General features: G+C 36.3%; 1 protein-coding gene and 2 long non-coding RNA genes across 3 annotated transcripts; all 3 read left to right on the forward strand.

The window, feature by feature from the left end:
* Window positions 1–3,131: 3,131 nt before the first annotated feature.
* On the forward strand, window positions 3,132–4,082 carry LOC135672358 (uncharacterized). Its single transcript, XR_010512952.1, has 3 exons — window positions 3,132–3,381; window positions 3,455–3,706; window positions 3,953–4,082. It is a non-coding gene; the product is annotated as an uncharacterized LOC135672358 (long non-coding RNA).
* A 360-nt stretch (window positions 4,083–4,442) lies between these two features.
* Window positions 4,443–5,741, forward strand: LOC135672359 (uncharacterized). Its single transcript, XR_010512953.1, has 3 exons — window positions 4,443–4,870; window positions 4,956–5,178; window positions 5,287–5,741. It is a non-coding gene; the product is annotated as an uncharacterized LOC135672359 (long non-coding RNA).
* A 9,925-nt stretch (window positions 5,742–15,666) lies between these two features.
* LOC135672031 (monoterpene synthase 7, chloroplastic-like) lies at window positions 15,667–16,381 on the forward strand. Its single transcript, XM_065180485.1, has 2 exons — window positions 15,667–15,913; window positions 16,158–16,381. The coding sequence occupies exons 1-2, from the start codon at window positions 15,667–15,669 to the stop codon at window positions 16,379–16,381; spliced, it is 471 nt and encodes a 156-aa protein (XP_065036557.1).
* The last annotated feature ends 6,063 nt before the right edge of the window (window positions 16,382–22,444 follow it).

A 22,444-nucleotide genomic window follows, 5' to 3' on the forward strand; every position in this document is an offset into this window, starting at 1 on the left:
CTTGTCTTCGCACCCGGGACCAGGTGAGCGGTTGTTTGTGGGCTTGCAGCTGTTCGTTCATCCTTGAAAGCCTTGTTTTTCTCCCTCTCCCTCTTTTCTCTTATGCACACAAGGTGTTCGTCGAATTGCTTGTAAAGCTTCCCTTTTCCACGAGACTTCGGGACTTGTCCGTTGCTCGTTCTTTCGATCTAACCAACTTTCTCTTTTACAGGTCCTTCGGGACCTGCGAGAGGTTACAAAGTGGGCTGATCCTTGCGGAACAAGATCGCAAGGGCGAAGCGCGACTTAGGCAACGCAAGTTAAGTTCGCGTCTTTGGTACAAAGGCGACACGCGACTTAGGCAACGCAAGCTAAGTTCGCGTCTTTGACCGCAAGGGTATCTCACACCTTAGACAATTCCAACTTAAGGCCGTGACACTATGGTATCCTTCCTCTACTCGACAACATCTCTCTTGCAGGTAACTTAGACTCCTTATGCAACAAATCCATCTGTGCCTTGTCCATGACCATGTACTGAGCATCTGGTACCCAAAAAATTATGTTTAATCTTTTTCATATCTGAAATGCAGCTTGAAGATATTCTAGCTGTCATATCAAATTCTTTTGGCTCGACATGATGTGCTAATTGTTTCTTAGGTTGTCATGATTGGTCCTGTCAAATTTTCTTCCACCTATCATAGGAATCAAGACAGGGTTTAAGACAGTGATTAGAGAGTGTAATAATATATTATATAGGTTTTTCAATAATTGATCATAAAACTAACTATTATTTAGCTATTAAAATGATAAATTTATCTTTTTATATATTTTTAATTATTAAATAATCAAGATATCTCTAAAAACAATCAATATATGACTGCTAGGAAGAGAAAAGTGTTCATTTATCCCGCTAACCCTCAAACGGTTGATCATTGGACCATTGTAGCTTAAACCATGGAATCGATGGTTTAAATTGGAACTAGAACTATCGATTTTAGTATTCTAAAACTAAAAACTAAAATCAAACCAGATAAAATCACTTTGAGTTTAATTTAGAGTCGATGACTCGTCAGATCAATTTAGTTCCGATTTCAACCCAATTCAATTTCGATTTGATTTCACTTTGAATCTAACCCAAATCACTTATCTATAAAAATTTTAGAATGCACAAGCACGCAATATTATCGTAACGAATATTTTTATCTTCTACTCTTCAATATGGCACGGGTATATAAAGTGAAATACAATAACATAAGCTTCAGATGTCGGTGATCAAACAAGTGGAAGCTTTTTTATCCTTTAAGAACGTGGGATTAATTATATATTGGTGATAATATAAGTGGACTCCATTGATCCTTAAACCTAATAATTCTTTTAACATCATGTACAGTGTCACGTTGATTGGTCTTTTGCTTTCTTGAGGGTAATTTTATATGCATACTACAGTTTAAAATCTGTATCGTTGTCCATAAGTTATTGGTGAAATATAAAATGACTTATGGTATTTGTAGATTCACTCATCTCCGTCACGTTGTTTCCATTCCTTCGAAGATAAAAGACTTGAGGGGGTCCGGCTGACAGGTGCTGCACTTATTTACTCTCTTAATGTACAGCCCACAATACCGACAATTCTTTAGTCACAATTCTCAATTTGGTCAATTTGGATAAATCCAAATGGATGCCAGATGGTAGTAGTGTCATGTCGTATATATATATATTTATTTATAAAAATATATATATATATATACATATATATATATATATACATATATATATATACATATATATATATATACATATATATATACATATATATATATATATATATATGTATGTATATATATATATACATACATATATATATATATATATATATATATATATATATATATATATACATACATATATATATATATATGTATACATATATATATATATATATATATATATATATATATATATATATATATATATATTTATGTATACATATAAATATATATATATGTATGTATGTATATATATATGTGTATGTATGTATATATATATATGTATGCATATATATATACATACATATATGTATATATGTATATGTATATATATATATATATACATATATGTATATGTATATATATATATATACATATATGTATACATATATATATATACATATATATATATATACATATATATATATATACATATATATATATATACATATATATATATATACATATATATATATATGTATATATATATATATATGTATATATATATATATGTGTATATATATATATATGTATATATATATATATATATGTATATATATATATATATGTATATATATATATATATATACATATATATATATACATATATACATATATATATATATACATATATATATATATATATATATATACTACCACACGCAATGTCCACGTGACAAAAGCTTTCAACATGCGCGATACAAACGTTCTCCCGTCAAATTGGACCCCAAACAATTTAAAATAATTTTAGCTGTAACATATAAAATTCAATGTTTATAACTGAACCAAATTGTTGTCACTTATCAATCCGAACGTGAGAGTTGCGGACGAATTCTAATCACTTCCGAATTCACTAATAATGTGTACAAATTCCTTTTTATTCCACTTCGGTTCATGCCTCTGCAGATTATTTGGAACTCTAACTCAAAATCAAGACTAAATGACTGAACTAAACGTCCAGGCATGGGCTTGTCCCGATGATGTCGAAGTTGATTAAATCAACTCCTCCAATTAATTACTTCTTTAAGTGACATCATTGCCGTCATTGCAAATGGCCGGTGACAACGTTGAGAAAAGCGGAGAAGAGGAAAGAAAATAAAAGCAGGTGAAGAAGCATTCACACGGCATGCCTGCCGACTCATCGAGCAGAATATATATCTATATATATATTCTTTTCTGTTTTGTTACTTTTTCTTCGTTTACTAAGTTTCTACATTTGTTTGGAACACGTTGATGTGGAGGTGGCGTAGATATGGCTGGCCGCACAGCAGTCTGCTTGTGAATCTCGTTTTGTGGAGGTCGGACTGCACGAGAACCTCGGTACTCAAGTCTCTTCTCACTTACTCCCGCGCTAATAAATCCATCCATCACCAACACGGCCATCGCAACAAACCCATCAGATTCTCCATCTTCTACTGAGTGTTGTCTAATGAGCCAAATGACTTTCTGCGCTCCGACGTTCTCCTGCAAATTGATCGGTGTCCACCGGTGGACCGCGCCCTCCAATGCTTCACCCCGTCCATGCCTCCGACCACATATCCGGTGTGCTGCGCAGACTCCTCATCGGCGATCGGCTAATTACCAGCCAAGCTCGTGGAGTGACGAATACATCCAATCGCTAAGAAATGACACCAAGGTCGGTATGCATGCAAGCTGTAAGCTTGAGATTTATCTATAGTTCGCACTGGTTACTGACTAGCTTTCATTAGGTGGAGGAGGATAACGCAGCAAGGATGGGAAAACTGACGGAGGACGTGAAACAACTGATCTACATGAAGAAGGGAATTGAAGACCAGCTTCAACTGATCGATCACCTGCAGCAGCTTGGGGTGGCGTATCACTTTAAGGAGGATATTAGGGATGCTTTATGGACAATATACCGTTCCATGGAAGAGGTGAACATGTTGCCACGGCTCTAATGTTCAGGCTTCTCAGAGAACATGGGTTTGCTGTTTCTGAAGGTGATTAAGCTATATATCCATCCTGCTTTACTCCTTTCTTGGCGACTGATACAACATTGTCGCTGATGTACCTCATATATTGCTAGAACAATTACTTTCATAAAACTGAGACAACTAGAAATATCTCCAATTAGTCATACAATTATGCCACGTTAATAGCTTAACATACTATTGGAATTTTATGTTTATTCTGCTCTATCATGGTGTCACAATCTGAAATGCACAAATTATGTGGATGTTCTGAAGGTCTCTTCAACCGATTTATAGTTGAGAAGGGCAACTTGAAAGCCAGCCTTCGCCACCAGACTGAAGGATTGGTGAGCTTGTGCGAGGCATCCCATCTTGCAAAGGAAGCAGAGCACGTGCTGGAAGAAGCTATAAACTTTACAACTAAACAGCTCAAGAGCCTCATGGAGGGATCACTTGAGCCTCATCTCAGGGAGCACGTAGCCCATGCCTTGGAGCTTCCATTGAACTGGAGGATGCCGAGGTTACAGACCAGGTGGTTCACAGAAGCATCCCAAAGGGAAGCGAAGATGAACCCTGTCCTGCTTGAATTGGCTAAGTTGGACTTCAACAGGGTTCAGAGCATACATCAGAGGGAACTCAGAGAAGTGTCGAGGTATTTTGAGATTGCTTTACTTGAATCATGTCATGTACATTCTGCCCTCGTGCATGAACCAGCAAACTTCAGCACAAACTTCTGGCTGTCGATCAGATGGTGGAGCAATCTTGGCCTGGCGCAGAGGCTTCCATTTTCGAGGGACAGGTTGATGGAGAACTATTTCTGGACGGTTGGCTGGGCTTTTGAGCCACAGTTTGCAAGATGCAGGGAGGCGCAGACAAAGGCAAACTGCCTGATAACAACAGTTGATGATGTGTATGATGTTTACGGCACCATGGATGAGCTCGAGCTTTTCACGGATGCCGTCGATAGGTGATGAAGAACTCCACCTCATGAATGCAATAGATGCAATTTCAACGATCGTTGATTCCTGATAACATCTACTCTGATGGATGTTGCAGATGGGACGTTAATGCAACGGGCAAACTTCCAGAGTACATGAAGATGTGTTTTCTAGCCCTCTTCAACACTACAATGACACCGCATATAATGTTATGAAAGAGAAGGGTCTGGACATAATTCCACACCTAAAAAAAGCAGTAACATATCGATCCCATCCTCCCTCTTTTGTGTATCATCGATCATTCAGTTCCACTTTCTAAACAGTGCAACCCTTGGATTCAGTGGGCAGATGTATGCAAGGCACACATGGTGGAAGCAAGGTAGTACCACCAGGGCTACACACCCAATCTTGAAGAGTACTTGGAGAACGCACTTGAAGGGCTACACACCCACTCTTGCTTATTGCACCAGTGAGATGTAAGTCAAGAGACCTTGGAAGACTTCCACAGCTGTCTTAAGATTGCAAGATGGTCATCCATGATCCTTCGACTTTGTGATGATTTGGGTACTTCCAAGATATTTAAAATGCACCATAATTATCATTCGTTCATGGAATCATGGCGATAAAGTGTTCACACAGTTTCTCCTCTCTGCATCGGTTGTTTTTGTGCAGGACGAGCTTGAAAGAGGCGATGTGTCCAAATCTATCCAGTTTTACATCAATGAGAGTGGTTTATCGGAGTACGTGGCTCATGACCATATCAAGCGATTGATTAGGGGGAATTGGAGAGCAATAAACGGAGATCGAAGTTTCACTTCTCGTTTTGAGGAAAACATAAAAATGATGATCATTAATTTTCCTCGAATGGCCCAATGAGATGGACATGGAAAACCTGATCAAGTGACTGAGGATCACATCAGGTCTTTGATAATTGAACCTATATACTTTTGTGACAATTGAATTAAGGATGATATCATGAAGTTATAAGTCTCCTCGTCATTCATCCAAGCCTTTGATTAAGATTCTTTGGGTGTGATCACTCTTTTGATGGTGTAGTTCTAGGTTATTGGTTGTGATAATTGATTTGTATCAGCGCTTTCGAACTAGAAAACTTTCTTCATGAAATATTAAAGACAAAAAAATCTAAAGTATGATTTATTTTATGCTACTAATTGAGATTGGATTTTTAATTTCTCTCGATCATTATTATTGACGGTCATATGAAAAGACCGACTTAATTGGATTTTTATTCTTAATCTAATTAAGAATAACATATTATTGGGTAAATTCTTTGAAAAAGCTTGTAAGTTACAGAATTGCTCATAGAACCGCTCTAACTGCCTAAAAAGCTGATTTTGCCCTCGATATGTTGAAAAATTCCTGCCATAACCTAGCCGCCCCTCCGCTTGTGCCAGGCCTGGCCGCACCTCTGCCTCACCGGCGGCCCCACTCCGCCTCGTGCATGGTCGCCCCAATTGCCCTCCGACCCTCAACGTCGTCGTTAGTCACGAGGGCGAGTCGCCCCTACTTCCTTGCCCGTGGCTAACGGCGCCGAGGGGGGGCACGAGGAGAGCGCGTCGGCAAGGAAGGGGCACGAGGCGGGGGTGTGAGTCCACATCGGCGAGGAGGCTACATGGCCCCTGTCGGACCCCCCACACTCACTATTGTCGTTGGCCATGGAGGTGCCGCACAGTGCCGCCTACTCCCATGCGGCGAGAGCCGCCGCTCCTCGCGGAGGTGCCGCGCAGCGTCGCCTGCGCCTCTGCTCACGCGAGAGCGGCGAGGACCGCTTTGTAGTTGGTCCTTCGGGGTGCGACGGGGGCCCACCTGTGGACTCCTCCGTCGGTGCATCAGAAGACTCAGGACTCGTTCAGTAAACGCATTCCACCTTTGGACTCTGCCGTCGTTGCGTCATCACGCTACTACGTTCAATAAACGCGTTGGTAGTCACTCCATTACGCTACTTCGTCTAAGCTCGGTGCCAAATGACTGCTGCACGCTGTTCCACACTGGCTCTGCATATTATTGTGGGTGGAAACAAAGTCTGCAAAGACGCTGCCAAACGCGCTCAGAGTGGAGGAACTACTGGATCACGTATCATTATGTTTCTGTCATGACTACAAAATCTAGTCATCTATAGCACATGATCATAATGAGGCGGCGTTACTCTCTCTCTCTCTCTCTCCAATTATTTCTTACATCTCCGTGCGTGTCCGCCGGGAAAGAGGCGGGAAGTCGTTGTAGCATCATATCAACTTTATCGTGGAAAGATAAGAACGAGGACAAGGTGTCGCCCAGACGCATCACCAACCTTAAAGGCTGCTATCAACGCACGAGAACCTTGTTACTGAATCTTGTTTTCACCGCCTCTAGCACTATCAATCCAACGCCAACACCGCCATTACAAAGCCCAACAGATTCTCCCATCTTCTACTGAGTGTTGTCCACCGAGCCAACGGATTCCGACAAATTGGTCCCCAAACAATATAAATTAAATTTAGTTGTAAAATAATTTATTTTGTTATATTCAATTGTAGAAGCAACATCATCATCATCTTCTTAGTCATTTTCACATGAGTGATTAAAGTCATGTTCTTATCATGAATATATAATATGTTATTTCAATATCATGTCCTTTTTCAAGCAATTGACCTAAGCTTAAAATATTATTTTTTATATCAAGAATATATTAAACATATAAATGCATACTTGCTTTTCATTGCTAAGCTCAAGAAAAATATTATCTTTGTCTCTTACCAATCTTTGTGATCAATTATCAAATATGCCACGTTGTCCATTTGACATGAGATTAAATCGAGATAAAATAATAGTAACTCAAGTTTCGTTCATAATTATTAATTTTAAAATTATGAAGTCCAATAGCACAGGCTTCACATGTTGATGATCATACAAGTGGCCTCTCCTTATCATTTTATGAATGCGAGATTAATAATAGATTGTAGTACAATAGCGTAAGCTTCACATGTTGGTGATCATACAGGTGGACTTTCTTTATCTTTTATCCTTTAATATTGCCAGATGTGATACTTCACCCAATGATTCTTGTAACATTTTCTGATGTCATTATAGTGTGATGTTGATTGGTCTTTACTTTCTATAGGTCAATTGGTTATAGGGTGGAGAGATTCACTCATCTGTGTAACAAGTGTTTCAGTTCCTTCAAGATTGACTTGAGTAGTTAACGTACAGCAAATCGGAACGCGAAAGGATCGAGGCCATGGGATTCTCCTAATGGTTTCGAATTTAATCAAATCAACTCCTCGAATTAACTATTTTTTAAAGTGGCTTCTTCCACTATGATGCCAGATATATTTTTGGACACTTGGAATTGCATTTGGTTGGAACACGATGATGTGGAGTTTTTGTGGGTATAAATGAGGCTGTACGTACGTGGCCGCTTAGCATTCTGCTTGTGAATCTCGTTTTAGGGAGGTCGGACGTACGTCGAGAGGCACGAGAACCTCGTTACTGAATCCATCCTGTTTTCACCGCCTCTGGCACTATAAATCCAACGCCAACACCGCCACTGCAAAAACCAACAGATTCTCCGATCTTCTACTGAGTGTTGTCCACCGAGCCAAATGTCTTTCTGCTCTTCTGCTCCGTCCTTCTGCTGCAGCTTGTGTTAGAATATATGGCCCTTTTATAATTAAATAAGATATATAATAGAATAATTAATTAGATTCCGTTAAGATATTTTAGCCAATAGACTACGTTCACTACGGAACGATTCCTCGGGAGATAAGAAAATTTCTGAGATCTCATCGTAGACCCTACGTTCACTACGGAACGATTCCTCGGGAGATAAGAAAATTTCTGAGATCTCATCGTAGACCCTCTGGTCTCGCATATAAAAAGACATGATATCTAGGGGTTGAGGTAGTGTTAGAGCGTTGGCACCTCTCCGAGGGATTTCAGTTTCTCACGGCGACGGTGCCTGCAACTTTGGATCGGTGGCTGGCTGCCTGCAGCAATTTTGGATTAAAGATGGTGCTTATCAGATCAAACCAGATCTCTGAAGAGATGACATCAAAAGGTACGCATCGTAATGTTTAGATCTATACATTTTGATTTCAATCCTGGCATATAAGTTACTTCCGCATTTCAGATATAACATAATTATAGACTTTATGCTAACAATTGGTATCAGAGCCACGGGTTTTTGAAATCAAATGCATTAGATCTATAAATTTATTTACGATGCATAAAATTATCTTTTTCTTCCAAGAACTACTAAGCAGTAATGGTCACCGTCGACCTTGCTGCGAATCTGCGACTACGCCGGGTAGTGTACGCATCACAGAACCCGTCCCATATGCGGGCATCACAGAACCCGTCCCATATGCGGACATCACAGAACCCGTCTCATATGCGGGCATTACAGAATCCGTCTCATATGCGGGCATTACAGAATCCGTCCCATACGCGGAACCCGTCCATGCGACGGTTGGCCGCAAACGGCCAGATCCCGTCCATGCGACGGTCGGCCGCAAGCAAGCAGACAGCCCAGGTGGCGGCCATGCGTGAGTAGGCCATGCACAAGCGGCGGCCGCGTGCTGGCAGCAGCCACCCACGGGCAGGAATCGCCACAGCGACAACAGCCGCGCATGAGCAGTAGCAGCCTCGCGGCGGCAGCGGCTATGCACAGGCTAGAACAGCCGCTGGCAGCGGCACACAGGCGGCCGGGCCGCAGGCAAAAGCGGTAGCGCCGCTCGCGCAGGCAGCCGCAGCGAAGGCAGATTAGGGTTTTTGGCATAATTATGGTTTTACTCTCGAGGCTAGGGTTTTATGAAAATTACAGTTTTACCCTTGCAAATTTCGTAATTTCATTTTTTTTCTGTCAACATATTTACAGTTTTACCCTCGGATTTAATTTATGTCAAAATTACAGTTCTGCCATTCGCATATTTCTGATTTATTCCATTTCAAATATTTATGGTTTTATCAAAAATTGAGAAATTTAATTCATATTCTCAATTATAAATTAATAAATATGATTTATTATAATTATGATTAATTTTAATCATAATTATATTTTTGATTATTTGATTGGATTTAATTTTTGATTAAAAAAACTATAAATTATGGTTTATTTTATAGTTTTCTCATATGAATTTTTGATTTTACATGTGATAAATAAAATTAAAAATCCAATTATTGTTTTTTTTTATTTTATTTTATTTATTTATTCACATGTATATATATGAAATTGTGAAATAATGTATACCTTTCACATGAATGCATGATTTATATATTATCATGATTATCATATGAGTTTTCTTTTATTGATTAAAGTTCAATAATTATTATGGTTATTTATTATTGAACTGCTTAGTATTAATGTTCAATAATTATTATGGTTATTCTATTATTGAACTGCTTAGCATTAATGTTCAATAATTATTATGGTTATTTTTTATTAAATTGCTTAGTATTAAAGTTCAATAATTATTATGGTTATTTTATTATTGAAACAGCTTAGCATTCAATAATTATTATTTTTGTTATTCTATTATTGAATTGCTTGGCATTAATGTTCAATAATTATTATGGCTATTTTATTATTGAAACTGCTTAGCATTAATGTTCAATAATTATTATTGCTGTTATTCTATTATTGAACTACTTAGCATAAATTAAAGAAATTTGATGAATATTATTTGTAATTCATCTCCTTAAGTTTTATCTAACTTGTAGCAGCCAAAGTGGCCTTGATAAACTTTTGTGATATGAATTACAATAAAGGTCTTATCATTTATAGGACATTTTGGATTGTATTTTATATTTTGTATTGGTCCTATAGCCACCAAAGTGACCTGGACTGATAATTTATAAAATACATTATGAATTTAGTCCTAAATGATGTTAAATAAAATAATATTCATAATGACAATATGAATCAGGTTAAATGAATTTAGTGAATATTATTTGTAATTTATCTTCCTAAGTTTTATCTGACCGGTAGATACCAAAGTAGCCTGGGGATGATAGGCTTATGGGATATGAATTACAATAAAATTTATGTCATTCATGGGATATTTTGGATTGTATTTTATATTTTTGTATTGGTCCAGTAGCCACCAAAGTGACCTGAACCAATAATCTATAAAATACATTATGGAATTAATCCTAAATGATATTAAATAAAATAATATTCATGATGGCACATATAATTATGAGATTTAGATAATCCCAAAGGAGAATCTATTTCAAATAATTATGTGATGGGGTAGGATGATACTGTTTTGGATATTCTTGCAGTTTAGGGTTGTATACCCAAAGGTAACAATACTATTCCACAAGAATGGTATCAGTCCTCCGTAAGAGATCTTAATGAACACTAGATATGTCAATATTTCACCCAAAGGTGAAATATAGATGATATCAATAGTTCATCATATTTTAGAAACTCAAAGCATTAATGTTATATTATTACTGTGGCACTTTCTTTGTTGTGTTTCTGTAAATGTCCCTATACTTTCTGAAATAAATGGCTTGAGCATATACAAGTTGTATTGAGTGAGTGAGATCTTGATCAGATTAATTGAACAGAACATAATTACTGAAAGTTCTGTGAAATAAATAATTGAGGTGACTGATCAAGAAAGGCATGAAATACTCAATTTTATGATACTTAGACTTCAGTACAGTTTACAACTTACGCATAAGAATATCTAAGGATCAATTTAAATTATCTGATAAGTCATTAGTTGACACTTTACTATGATAGTATTTGAGGAATTCAAGATTATATCATCAAAATAAATGATAAAGCTGTAAGCTTAAGACTCATAATATTTTGAGTACTACTCAAGGAGTAGGTAACACTAAAATAAGGATGAAGCGTAATTCCACCTGAGTTTATAATTATTATATAAACTCATAAAAGAATATCTTCACAATAAAGTGTTACTTTTGTAGCAAATAAAGTTATGTGAAGAAGAAATATACTATAAGATTTGATTTGAAATAAAAAAAGGTATAATTATAACCTTTGTATGGTTCAAATCAAATATTACGGATATTATTGATGGATTAATTTGATGTTTCATCATATGTTACCAATAATAGATATTGGGATAAAACCAAAAGAATGAGATATTTATCAATGTAGGGAATCATCTTAAAGTGAAAGCGATATTAGTTTGTATTTATTGCTTATATCTAAAGATGATTCAATTTGATAAATCTTGAGAATCCATGTTGTGTTTTTTATAATTCTGGGAATTTAAGTTCTTTACCTAGAATTATTATAATATTATTTTTTCTTTTGGTGGTTGTAAACTTATTGTAATTCAATAAAATTAACCTTTGAATTATGTATAATAGTCTATACAGAATTAATGTGAATCATAAGTTTACAATGACCCTATAATTAAATATTGAAGTGAAATTTAGTTTTATAAACTCCTTGAGGTTATGTTTATCACTATATGCTTTTGTCTCATTAAAGAGAGACATCTTATTATCATATAAATAATATGTTGAGATATGATTATGTATATCTAATTCATGTAAAGTCTATGACCGTTTACACTCTTGAAGTGTATATAAATGAAGTTGATAGACAATTATATAGAAAAGTCAATATCATCATATCTGAAAAGGGTGATAAATTTTATGGTATTTATGATGAACCCAATTATAATTCTTTTACTAGATTCTTAAAAAAAAAAAGGTATATGATTTATCAGATGTGTTACAGCATAATATGATTGTTGAAAGATATCATCATACCTTATAGATATGGTTAGGAGCATGATAGATTATTCTTTTGTACCCAAATTAATGTGAGAAGAAGCTACAAGGACAACTATGTATATCTTGAATGGTGTTCCTAGTAAGTAAATTAAATGACTTCTTTTAAGTTATAAAATGATAGGAAACATGATTTAAGATATTTACATATTTGAGACTGTCCTATGGAGATAAGGTCTTCAACTCACATAAAAGAAAATTTTGATTTAATAATTATTTTTGAATATTTTATTTTCTATTCAGAAAAGTTTAAAGGGGTATATAATTTATTGCTCTAATTATAGTACAAGGACAATTAAATCTGGTAATATAAGATTCCTATAAAATAGCAAATCAGTGGGAGTGAAAATCTCGAGATTTAATTTTGATATAGAGGAGATATAAGTTAATACTCCTTTATTATTCGAGAGATTATTGTTACTCAAATCATTAAATAATTTGATAAAAGTGAACAACAAAATAACATTACTAAACTCCCACATTATATTGATATCATTATTAATGGTCTTGTAGAACAACCATAATTGACAACTTTGAGAATATCTCAAAGGGGAAGGAATCATGTCATTTATGGTTATTATGTTGTATATATACAAGAATTATATTATGATATAGGAATCATAATGGATCCCTTATTTTTTTTGTCATAGGTCATGAAAAGTAATGATTCTAAAAAGTAATATGATGCAATAAAAGAAGAGTTAAAATTAATAACCAGAATGGTGTCTGATAAATTTATCGAATTGTCCAATAATTGTAAAAGAGTCTATTATATAAATGTGATTCAAAGGACAATGTCGAACGATATAATGGTCAGACTTGTGGTTAAAAATTTTGCTCGTAAAGAATGCATTGACCATAACGAGATTTTTAATAAACTCGTTTAGAATCATCATGACATTAGTGACTCATTATGAGTTTGAGTTATATCATAATGATATGGAAACATTTTTTTTTTAATATCTATCTTTATATGGGTTACTCTACATGATTTACAAAGAAAATGAAAGAAATATAAAGTTTGGTATGCAAATTCAGGAATCCATTTATGACCTTAAACAAGCTCCAAAATAATGATATATAAAGGTTCTTAATATTATTATTTTTAGATTTAAGGTAAATACTATTAATTAGTATTTATATCGGTGGGAGCAAGTTTATTATATTGGTCTTATATATGGATAATATTTTATCTTATCAATAATGATCTTGATTTATTATACTAAATCAAGAATTTGTCACTAAAAGTTTTAATATGGTTGATATGAATGAGACATCCTATATTATTAACATTGAGTAATTCAATGATAGACCTCAATGATTATGAAGATTGTCTTAGAAAGGATATATCAATCGAGTCTTGAAATGATTTTGATATACAGCTTTGTTCAGTAAATCATAAAAGCAAAATTTTAGTCAATAGTAAATGCTTAAAAATGACTTGAAAAGAATCAGATAAATAAGATATTCTTTGTATATGTGCAGTTGGAAGTCTATGCTCAAGTCTCTGTTAGAAAATATATCAGTTTTTATAATTAAAATATTGGGTATATATTTGAGTTACCTAGAAGTAAAAACACTAAAGGACTACAAAGAAAGTAATTAGATATCCGTAAGGGATAAATGATTATATGCTCACATGTATAAAATTATATCAACTTGAAATAATGGTATTTTTCAGATGCTGATTGTATAAATTACCTCGATAATAGGAAGTCCACCTTATAGTTAATATCTATATCAATTATAGGGGTAATTTATTATTATTAATAATAGAAGTTGATTTTGTGGCATGCTTTGAGGCCACTAATCAAATTTTTTACTGCAAAATTTTTATCTCAAGACTTGGTGTAGTCAAACACAATTACCAAGTCGTTGAAGATATATTATGACATTGCAGTAGTTTTCTTCTCTAAGAATGACAATTACTATTGCATCTATATGCATTATGGTATAAAGTACTTGATGGTTAGAGAAGATGAGTCTAGAAACATCTAATGTCAATTAATTACTTGAGTTTCACTGTATTGATTGCTGATCCATTCACTTAGGACTTACAGTCTAAAGTATTTTGAAAGAATATGTTCTTATGATTGGGTTTGTGAGCAACCCATAAAGGATATGGTGATGCATGTTTGAGTGGATACTATAATTGACATTCTTACTTACGTACTTAAAGTTATTTGTTTCTACTATCCTGTTCACAATTATGTATGTACAAATTATGGTTGAATGTGATGATAGGATTGTCTTGACAAGACAAATTACAAGGGTTATTATGGACTATATTAGAAAAGACTAACAATGTTGTGGTACATAGAAGGGAGTATGACATTGATGAAATACAATCGCTATGACTCGTATTGATAGTTGGATTTAATATAGTATTATTATTTTTATTGAACTTATTGGCTTATTTTAAAACATGGCCATGTATAAAATGCTTTATAAAATTCCTTGGAATCTAATTAGATAAAATTATTTTTTAAACAAATTTTATTTTATTTGTTTTAATTTTGTATCTCTTTTATATCTTATCAATTAATGGGCCGAGAATGTTAAAATATGTGGCTATAATAGAATAACTAATTGGATTCCGTTCAGATATTTTAGCCAATAACTAAGTTAGTGGAAATTCCTCGGGAGATAACGAGGAAATCTCCTGAGATCATTGTAGACCCTCTGCCAGGATCTCTAGGGGTTGAGGTGGTGTTAGAGCGTTGGCACCTCTCCGAGGGATTTCAGTTTCTCCCTAAAAAAACCCCTTTCTCCCAAAATCTCGTCGGTGCCTGCATCGGTGGCTGGCTGCCTGCAACAATCTTGGATTAAAGACGGTGCTTAGCAGATCAAACCAAATCTCTGAAGAGATGACATCAAAAGGTACACATCGTAATGTTTAGATCTATACATTTTGATTTCAATCCTGGTATATAAGTTACTTTCGCATGATCCGTGCCTATATGCTTATAGCTTCCAGATATAGTATAATTATAGACTTTATGCTTATAGCTTGATCCGTGCCTATCCGCGGACTGCCCCCTCGAAGTCTTCACCCCGTCGATGCCTCCTACTGCCATTCCGGTGTTCTGCACAGACTCCTCCTCCTCGGCGATCGGCTGATTACCAGCCGAGCTCGTAGAGTGACGAATACATACAATCGCTCACAACTGACACCAAGGTCGGCGTGCATGCAATATGCAAGGTTGTTTTATCTATAGTTCGCATTGTTTGCTGACTAGCTTTCATCAGGTGGAGGAGGATAACGCAAGAAGGATGGACAAACTGACAGAGGACGTGAAACAGCTGATCTACATGAACAAGGGAGTTGAGGACCAACTTCAACTGATCGATCACCTGCGGCAGCTTGGGGTGGCGTATCACTTTAAGGAGGATATTAAGGATGCTTTATGGACTATATACGGTTCCATGGAAGACGTGAACATGTTGCTGAAGGATAATCTTCAAGCCACGGCTCTTATGTTCAGGCTTCTCAGAGAACATGGGTTTGCTGTTTCTGAAGGTGATTAAGCTACATATCCATCCTGCTTTACTCCTTTCTTGCGACTGATACAACATTGTCGCTGATGTACCTCATATATTGCTAGAACAATTACTCTCATAAAACTGAGACAACTAGAAATATATCCAATTAGTCATAAATTATGCCACGTTAATAGCCTAACATACTAATGGAATTTTGTGTTTATTCTTTTCTATCATGGTGTCACAATCTGACATGCATAAATTATGTGGATGGACTGAAGGTGTATTCTACCGATTTATGGATGAGAAGGGAAACTTGAAAGCCATCCTTCGCCACCAGACTGAAGAATTGGTGAGCTTGTACGAGGCTTCCCATCTTGCAAAGGAAGGAGAGCACGTGCTGGAAGAAGCTACGAACTTCACAACTAAACAGCTCAAGAGCCTCATGGATGGATCACTTGAGCCTCATCTCAGGGAGCACGCACATCAGGTCTTTGATAATTGAACCTATATACTTTTGTAACAATTGAATTAAGGATGATAACATGAAGTTATAAGTCTCCTCGTCATTCATCCAAGCCTTTGATTAAGATTCTTTGCGTGTGATCACTCTTTTGATGGTGTAGTTCTAGGTTATTGGTTGTGATAATTGATCTGTATCAGCTCTTTGGAACTAGAAAACTTTCTTCATGAAATATTAAAGACAAAAAAATCTAAAGTATGATTTATTTTATGCTACTAATTGAGATTGGATTTTTAATTTCTTTCGATCATTATTATTGACGGTCATATGAAAAGACCGACTTAATTGGATTTTTATTCTTAATCTAATTAAGAATAACATATTATAGGGTAAATTCTTTGAAAAAGCTTGTAAGTTACAGAATTGTTCATAGAACCGCTCTAATTACCTAAAAAGATGATTTTGCCCTTGATGAAAAATTCCTGCCATAACCTAGTGTTAGTTTGGCAAGTCCCATAGTTCCACATCGGAAAAATCAAACTTGTTGTCTCATATTGGAACTATAAATAAGGGCCTGAACTTTGAAGTTAGATGCACCACAAGAGGTACCATATGTGGCACCACAAGAAAACCTAAGTATTTACTTTGGTTTAAGTCCATACTCAATTAAATAGTTTGGACTTATACTTTGGGTTATTCTTGTTTAGTATTTTTGGGTGTTTTATGGTCTAGGAACATCTTTCTAAGGCATTTGTAATTGTCCATTTTCATAGTAGTGATTTGCTCCTCTTTCGTCCGTGGATGTAAGTCAAAGTTAATTGACTGAACCACGTAAATCTGGTGTTCTTGTCGCTTTTATCTTTTCACTTTATTAACTTTGTTGTGTTGCCAAAATTACCTTGTGGTAAATTTCCTAGGGCTAGCTTTAACAAATTGGTATCAGAGCTTGGTTTCGGGATCTTTTGGCAACGATGACAATAACAAAGATCATTGTCGAGAAATTCGATAGAAATGTCAACTTCGGCTTATGACAACTCAAGATAGAGGCCATTTTGGTTCAAGATGGAGTTGATTTGGTACTATAGGGAGCCGAGAATATTCCAGATGATATGTCAAAAGAAGAGCTTGCGGGTATGGATAAGAAGGCCCGATCAAGCATCATTCTAAATCTCTTTGGCGAGGTTTTACGGGAGGTAGCTACGGAGATTACGACTAAGAGCATGTGGGACAAGCTTAAAGCCTTGTACATGAAGAGGACAGTGGAGAATCGTCTCTACCTGAAGTAGAGACTGTATATGCTTCGGATGATTGAAGGTATATCTATACTCTCGCATCTTGATAAATTTGATTCTTTGGTTATGGATTTGGAGAATATAGATGCAAAAATTGATGGTGAGGATAAGACCCTATTACTCTTGTGTTCTCTTCCCCAATCTTTTAAGTATTTCCGTGATACTTTGATTTATGGAAAAGAAACAGTTTCGTATCAAGAAATTAAATTTGCATTGAAATCTAAGGAACAGATAGACAATGATATCATTGGAAAAATTAAAGAGAATCAGGATGAGGGTCTGGTCGTTAGGGGAGAATGGATAAAAGAGAATTTGACAGTAGTAGATCTAAATCTAGATCTAAATCAGGACATAGAAATTTGGAATGTAGATATTGTCATAAAATGGGGCACATTAAATCTGATTGCTTTAAATTGAAAAATAAATTAAAGCAAAAGGAAAAATTTGTTGAGAAAACTATTAAATCCGCTGAAGTTAGTGTAGCAACTGATGAGAATGTTGGAAATATTTTCTCTGCTATTGATGACAGGACGATGTCTAAAAATGAATGGATTTTAGATTCGAGTTGTTCCTATGACATGTGTCCCAATAGGGATTTGTTTTCCACATATGAATCTTGTAATTGTGGAATTGTTTTGATGGGCAATAATGCCGCATGTAATGTTGTTGGTAGAGGCACAATCCGAATTAAAATGCATGATGGTATTGTGAGGACGCTCACTAATGTTAGACATGTTCCTGATTTAAAAAAGAATCTCATCTCTTTAGGCACCCTAGAGGCCCTTGGGTGTAAATACACAGCTGAAGGTGGAGTTATGAAAGTTTCTAGAAGTGCTCTTATTGTTATGAAAGCTTGTAGGTCTGGTAGCTTGTATATTGTACAGGGAACTACTGTCACAGGTTCGGTTGCAGTTTCATCATCATCATTGCCTGATTCTAACATCACCAAATTATAGCATATGCGTTTGGGTCATATGAGCGAAAAATGTTTGAGCATATTGAGCAAAAGGGGTCTACTTTGCGGACAGAGTACTGGGCCATTTGATTTTTGTGAACACTGCATTTTTGGAAAGCAAAAAAGAGTCAGCTTCATTTCTCCGGTAGTTCACAAAACGAAAGGTACTCTTAACTATATTCATTCAGACCTTTGGGGTCCAGCTCATGTTCAGTCTAAGGGTGGTGCTAGGTATATGTTGACTTTCGTTGACGATTATTCTAGGAAAGTTTGGGTTTATTTTTTGAAGCATAAAAATGATGTCTTTCTAACCTTTAAACAATGGAAGGCTTTGATTGAGAAGCAAACAGGTAAACCGATTAAGCGGCTTCGAACAGATAATGGTATGGAATTTTATGAAAGTAACTTTGATGAATTTTATAAAAATAAAGGAATTGTTCGGCATCGCACTGTTAGGATGACGCCTCAGCAAAATGGTGTGGCCGAACGTATAAACATAACACTCTTGGGGAGAGCAAGGTGTATGATCTCAAATGCAGGGTTGACAAAGGACTTTTGGGCAGAAGCGATTAATATGGCCTGTTACGTTGTCAACTGCGCTCCTTCTGCAGTACTTAACTTTAAAACTCCGGAGGAAGTTTGGTCAGGTACTCTTGCTGATTACTTTGATTTTAAAATTTTTAGGTGTCCAGCATACATGCATGTAAATGAAGGAAAATTAGAGCCTCGGGCTAAAAAGTGTATTTTCCTTGGGTATGCTTCTGGGGTGAAAGGATATAGATTATGATATTCTGATCCCAAATCCCCAAAATTTGTAATCAGTAGAGATATTGCTTGTTAAAAAAATCCTTGTATGGATTGAAGAAGTCTCCAAGACAACGGTATAAGAGGTTTGATTCTTTTATGTTGGGTCATGGTTACACGAGGAGCATGTATGATAGTTGTGTTTACTTCCGGAAGTTAACTGATGGCTCTTTTGTATATTTGTTGCTTTATGTCGATGACATGCTTATTGCAGCTAAGAATTTATCAGAAATTCATACTTTGAAAATGCAACTGAGTAGTGAATTTGAAATGAAAGATTTGGGAGCAGCTAAGAAAATTCTTGGCATGGAGATCAAAAGAGATCGAGGAGTTGGAAAATTATTTCTAACTTAGAAAAATTACCTCAAGAAAGTCTTGGAGAGGTTTGACATGAAAAATGCTAAGCCAGTGAGTACTCCTCTTGCTAGCCATTTTCGGCTATGTGCTGCTCAGTCACCACAGTCAGTTGAAGAGGAAGAATATATGGTGAAAATTCTATATTCTAGTGCTATCGGCAGTATTATGTATGCAATGGTTTGTACTCGTCTAGATATTTCACAAGCAGTCAGTGTGGTTAGTAGATATATGTCTCGCCCGGGTAAAACACATTGGCAGGCTATGAAGTGGATTCTCAAATACTTGCAAGGGACTTCATATGCTTGTTTGGAATTTGGAAAAAATCGTGACACTTTGGTTGGTTACGTTGACTTTGATTATGCTGCGGATTTTGATAAACGAAGATCTTTGATAGGCTATGTATTTTGCGTTAGCGGTTGTGCAGTTAGTTGGAAAGCTTCCTTATAACTTGTCGTAGCTTTATCTACTACAGAGGCAGAATATATAGCAGTGACAGAGGCAATCAAATAAGTTTTATGGTTAAGAGGATTGTTCAGCGAATTATATCTGCATCAAAGTGTTACTACAATTTACTGTGATAGTCAAAGTGCTATTCATTTGACTAAAGACCAGATGTATCATGAGAGGACAAAACACATCGATGTGAAGTTTCATTTTATTCATGATATCATTGCTGAGGGAAAAGTCCTTGTTCAGAAAATTCATACGAAGGACAATCCAGCTGATATGTTTACGAAGCCTCTTCCGGTTTACAAGTTCAAGTAGTGCTTGGACTTGGTTGGTGTTCATTGTTGGTGATTGCCCGTTGGGGCTTTTATGAAAAAGGTGAAGCAAGTTTTGTTGGGACATGCCAAAGTGGAGATTTGTTAGTTTGGTAAGTCCCATAGTCCCACATCGAGAAAATCAGACTTGTTGTCTCATCTTGAAACTATAAATAAGGACCTGAGCTTTGAAGTCAGATGCACCACAAGAGGTACCATAAGTGGCACCACAAGAAAACCTAAGTATTTACTTTGGTTTAAGTCCATACTCAGTTAAATAGTTTGGACTTATACTTTGGGTTATTCTTGTTTAGTATTTCCGAGTGTTTTATGACCTAGGAATATCTTCGCATTTGTAATTGTCCCTTTTCATAGTAGTGATTTGCTCCTCTTTCATCCGTGGATGTAGGTCAAAGTTAATTGATTGAACCATGTAAATCTGGTGTTCTTGTCGCTTTTATCTTTTCACTTTATTATCTTTATTATGTTGTCAAAATTATCTTGTGACAAGGAAGGGGCACGAGGAAGGGGTGTGAGACCACATCGACGAGGAGGCTACATGGCCCCTGTCGGACCCCCCACCCTCACTGTTGTCGTTGGCCATAGAGGTGCCGCACAGTGCCGCCTACTCCCATGCTCGCGCGAAGGCGGCCGGGACCACTTTTTAGCTGGTCCTTCGGGGTGCGACGGGGGCCCACCTTTGGACTCCTCCTCAGTGCATTAGAAGCCTCAGTAGTCCTTCAGTAAACGTGTTCCACGTTTGGACTCTGCCGTCAGTGCGTCATCACGCTACTTCGTTCAATAAACGTGTAGTTAGTCACTCCATCACGCTACTTCGTCTAAGCTCGGTGCCAAATGACCGCTGCAGACTGTCCAAAATGCCAAAGTCTGCAAAGACGCTGCCAAAGGCGCTATAGCAATAAGAAACTTTATTAAAGAAATAAAGAATATTAAATACATTAACATGTCCCTATTTATACCGATTAAGAGAGAATTTTTTTCAATAGAATAGAAAAGGATTTCTAAACTATAGCAATATTGCATCCAAGTTGATAGAAAATTGATAGAAGATAAGATTTCCCCACTCCTATCTGTATAAATAGGAGAGGGATATGTTAATGCATTCAAGCTACTTCATCTCTTCAATAAAGCTTCTTCAATAATTGTTCTTATCTTCTATTCTTATTTCCATCACAAGTCACACTTAAGAAAAAAACTACAATAAAAGAGGAAGCTACAATAAAGGAGAAAATTGCAAATTAGAGTGATGCTATAGAAATATTAAGGAGGTGAGAGTTGGAGCGATCCATGCGGTGTTATGCGTGGCATGGTTGTATGTATACATGAAGGAGAGTGCATCGAACCGCTAAGTCCCAACGTGCAGACTATTGAGGTCACAAGCTTTCTCTTCATTATCCTTTAAGTCCGTCGATTGTTGGCAGATTAACGAAGACTACCGCGGTGAGAAAGATAAGGATTAGCTACGGAGCTTCTTAGGAATATGGCTATAGCAGCGTTGGTCACTGGTCGAAGACAGGAGCGAAGCTTCATTTTTCTCAGTGCTCTAATACCAGAAAGATAAGAACGAGGGTAAGGTGTCGCCCAGACGCATCACAAGCCTTAAAGGCTGCTATCAACGCATGACCTCCCTACACAATTATTTAGCGAACCAGATGACGCTGACGGTACTGTTAGCCAGGAAACCCCATCCTTATCACGGGATGAGGTTTAATGTCACCCGGCATCAAGATATTTATATTTAGACTGCCACATTCGATGTCCACGTTGTGTTAGGAAACAAAAGCTTTCAAGATGCAAATTATAACTGTGAAATGGTACGCTATTAGCGTGGCATAAATGTTCCCCTATGCACTAATAAAATGGGTCGTTTTTGTATTTATTTGTCTTCTTTTCTTTTTTCGACCCAACGGATTCG

Source organism: Musa acuminata, chromosome BXJ1-4 (genome assembly GCF_036884655.1).
Source record: "Musa acuminata AAA Group cultivar baxijiao chromosome BXJ1-4, Cavendish_Baxijiao_AAA, whole genome shotgun sequence".
In the NCBI taxonomy this organism is placed as follows: Eukaryota; Viridiplantae; Streptophyta; class Magnoliopsida; order Zingiberales; family Musaceae; genus Musa; species Musa acuminata.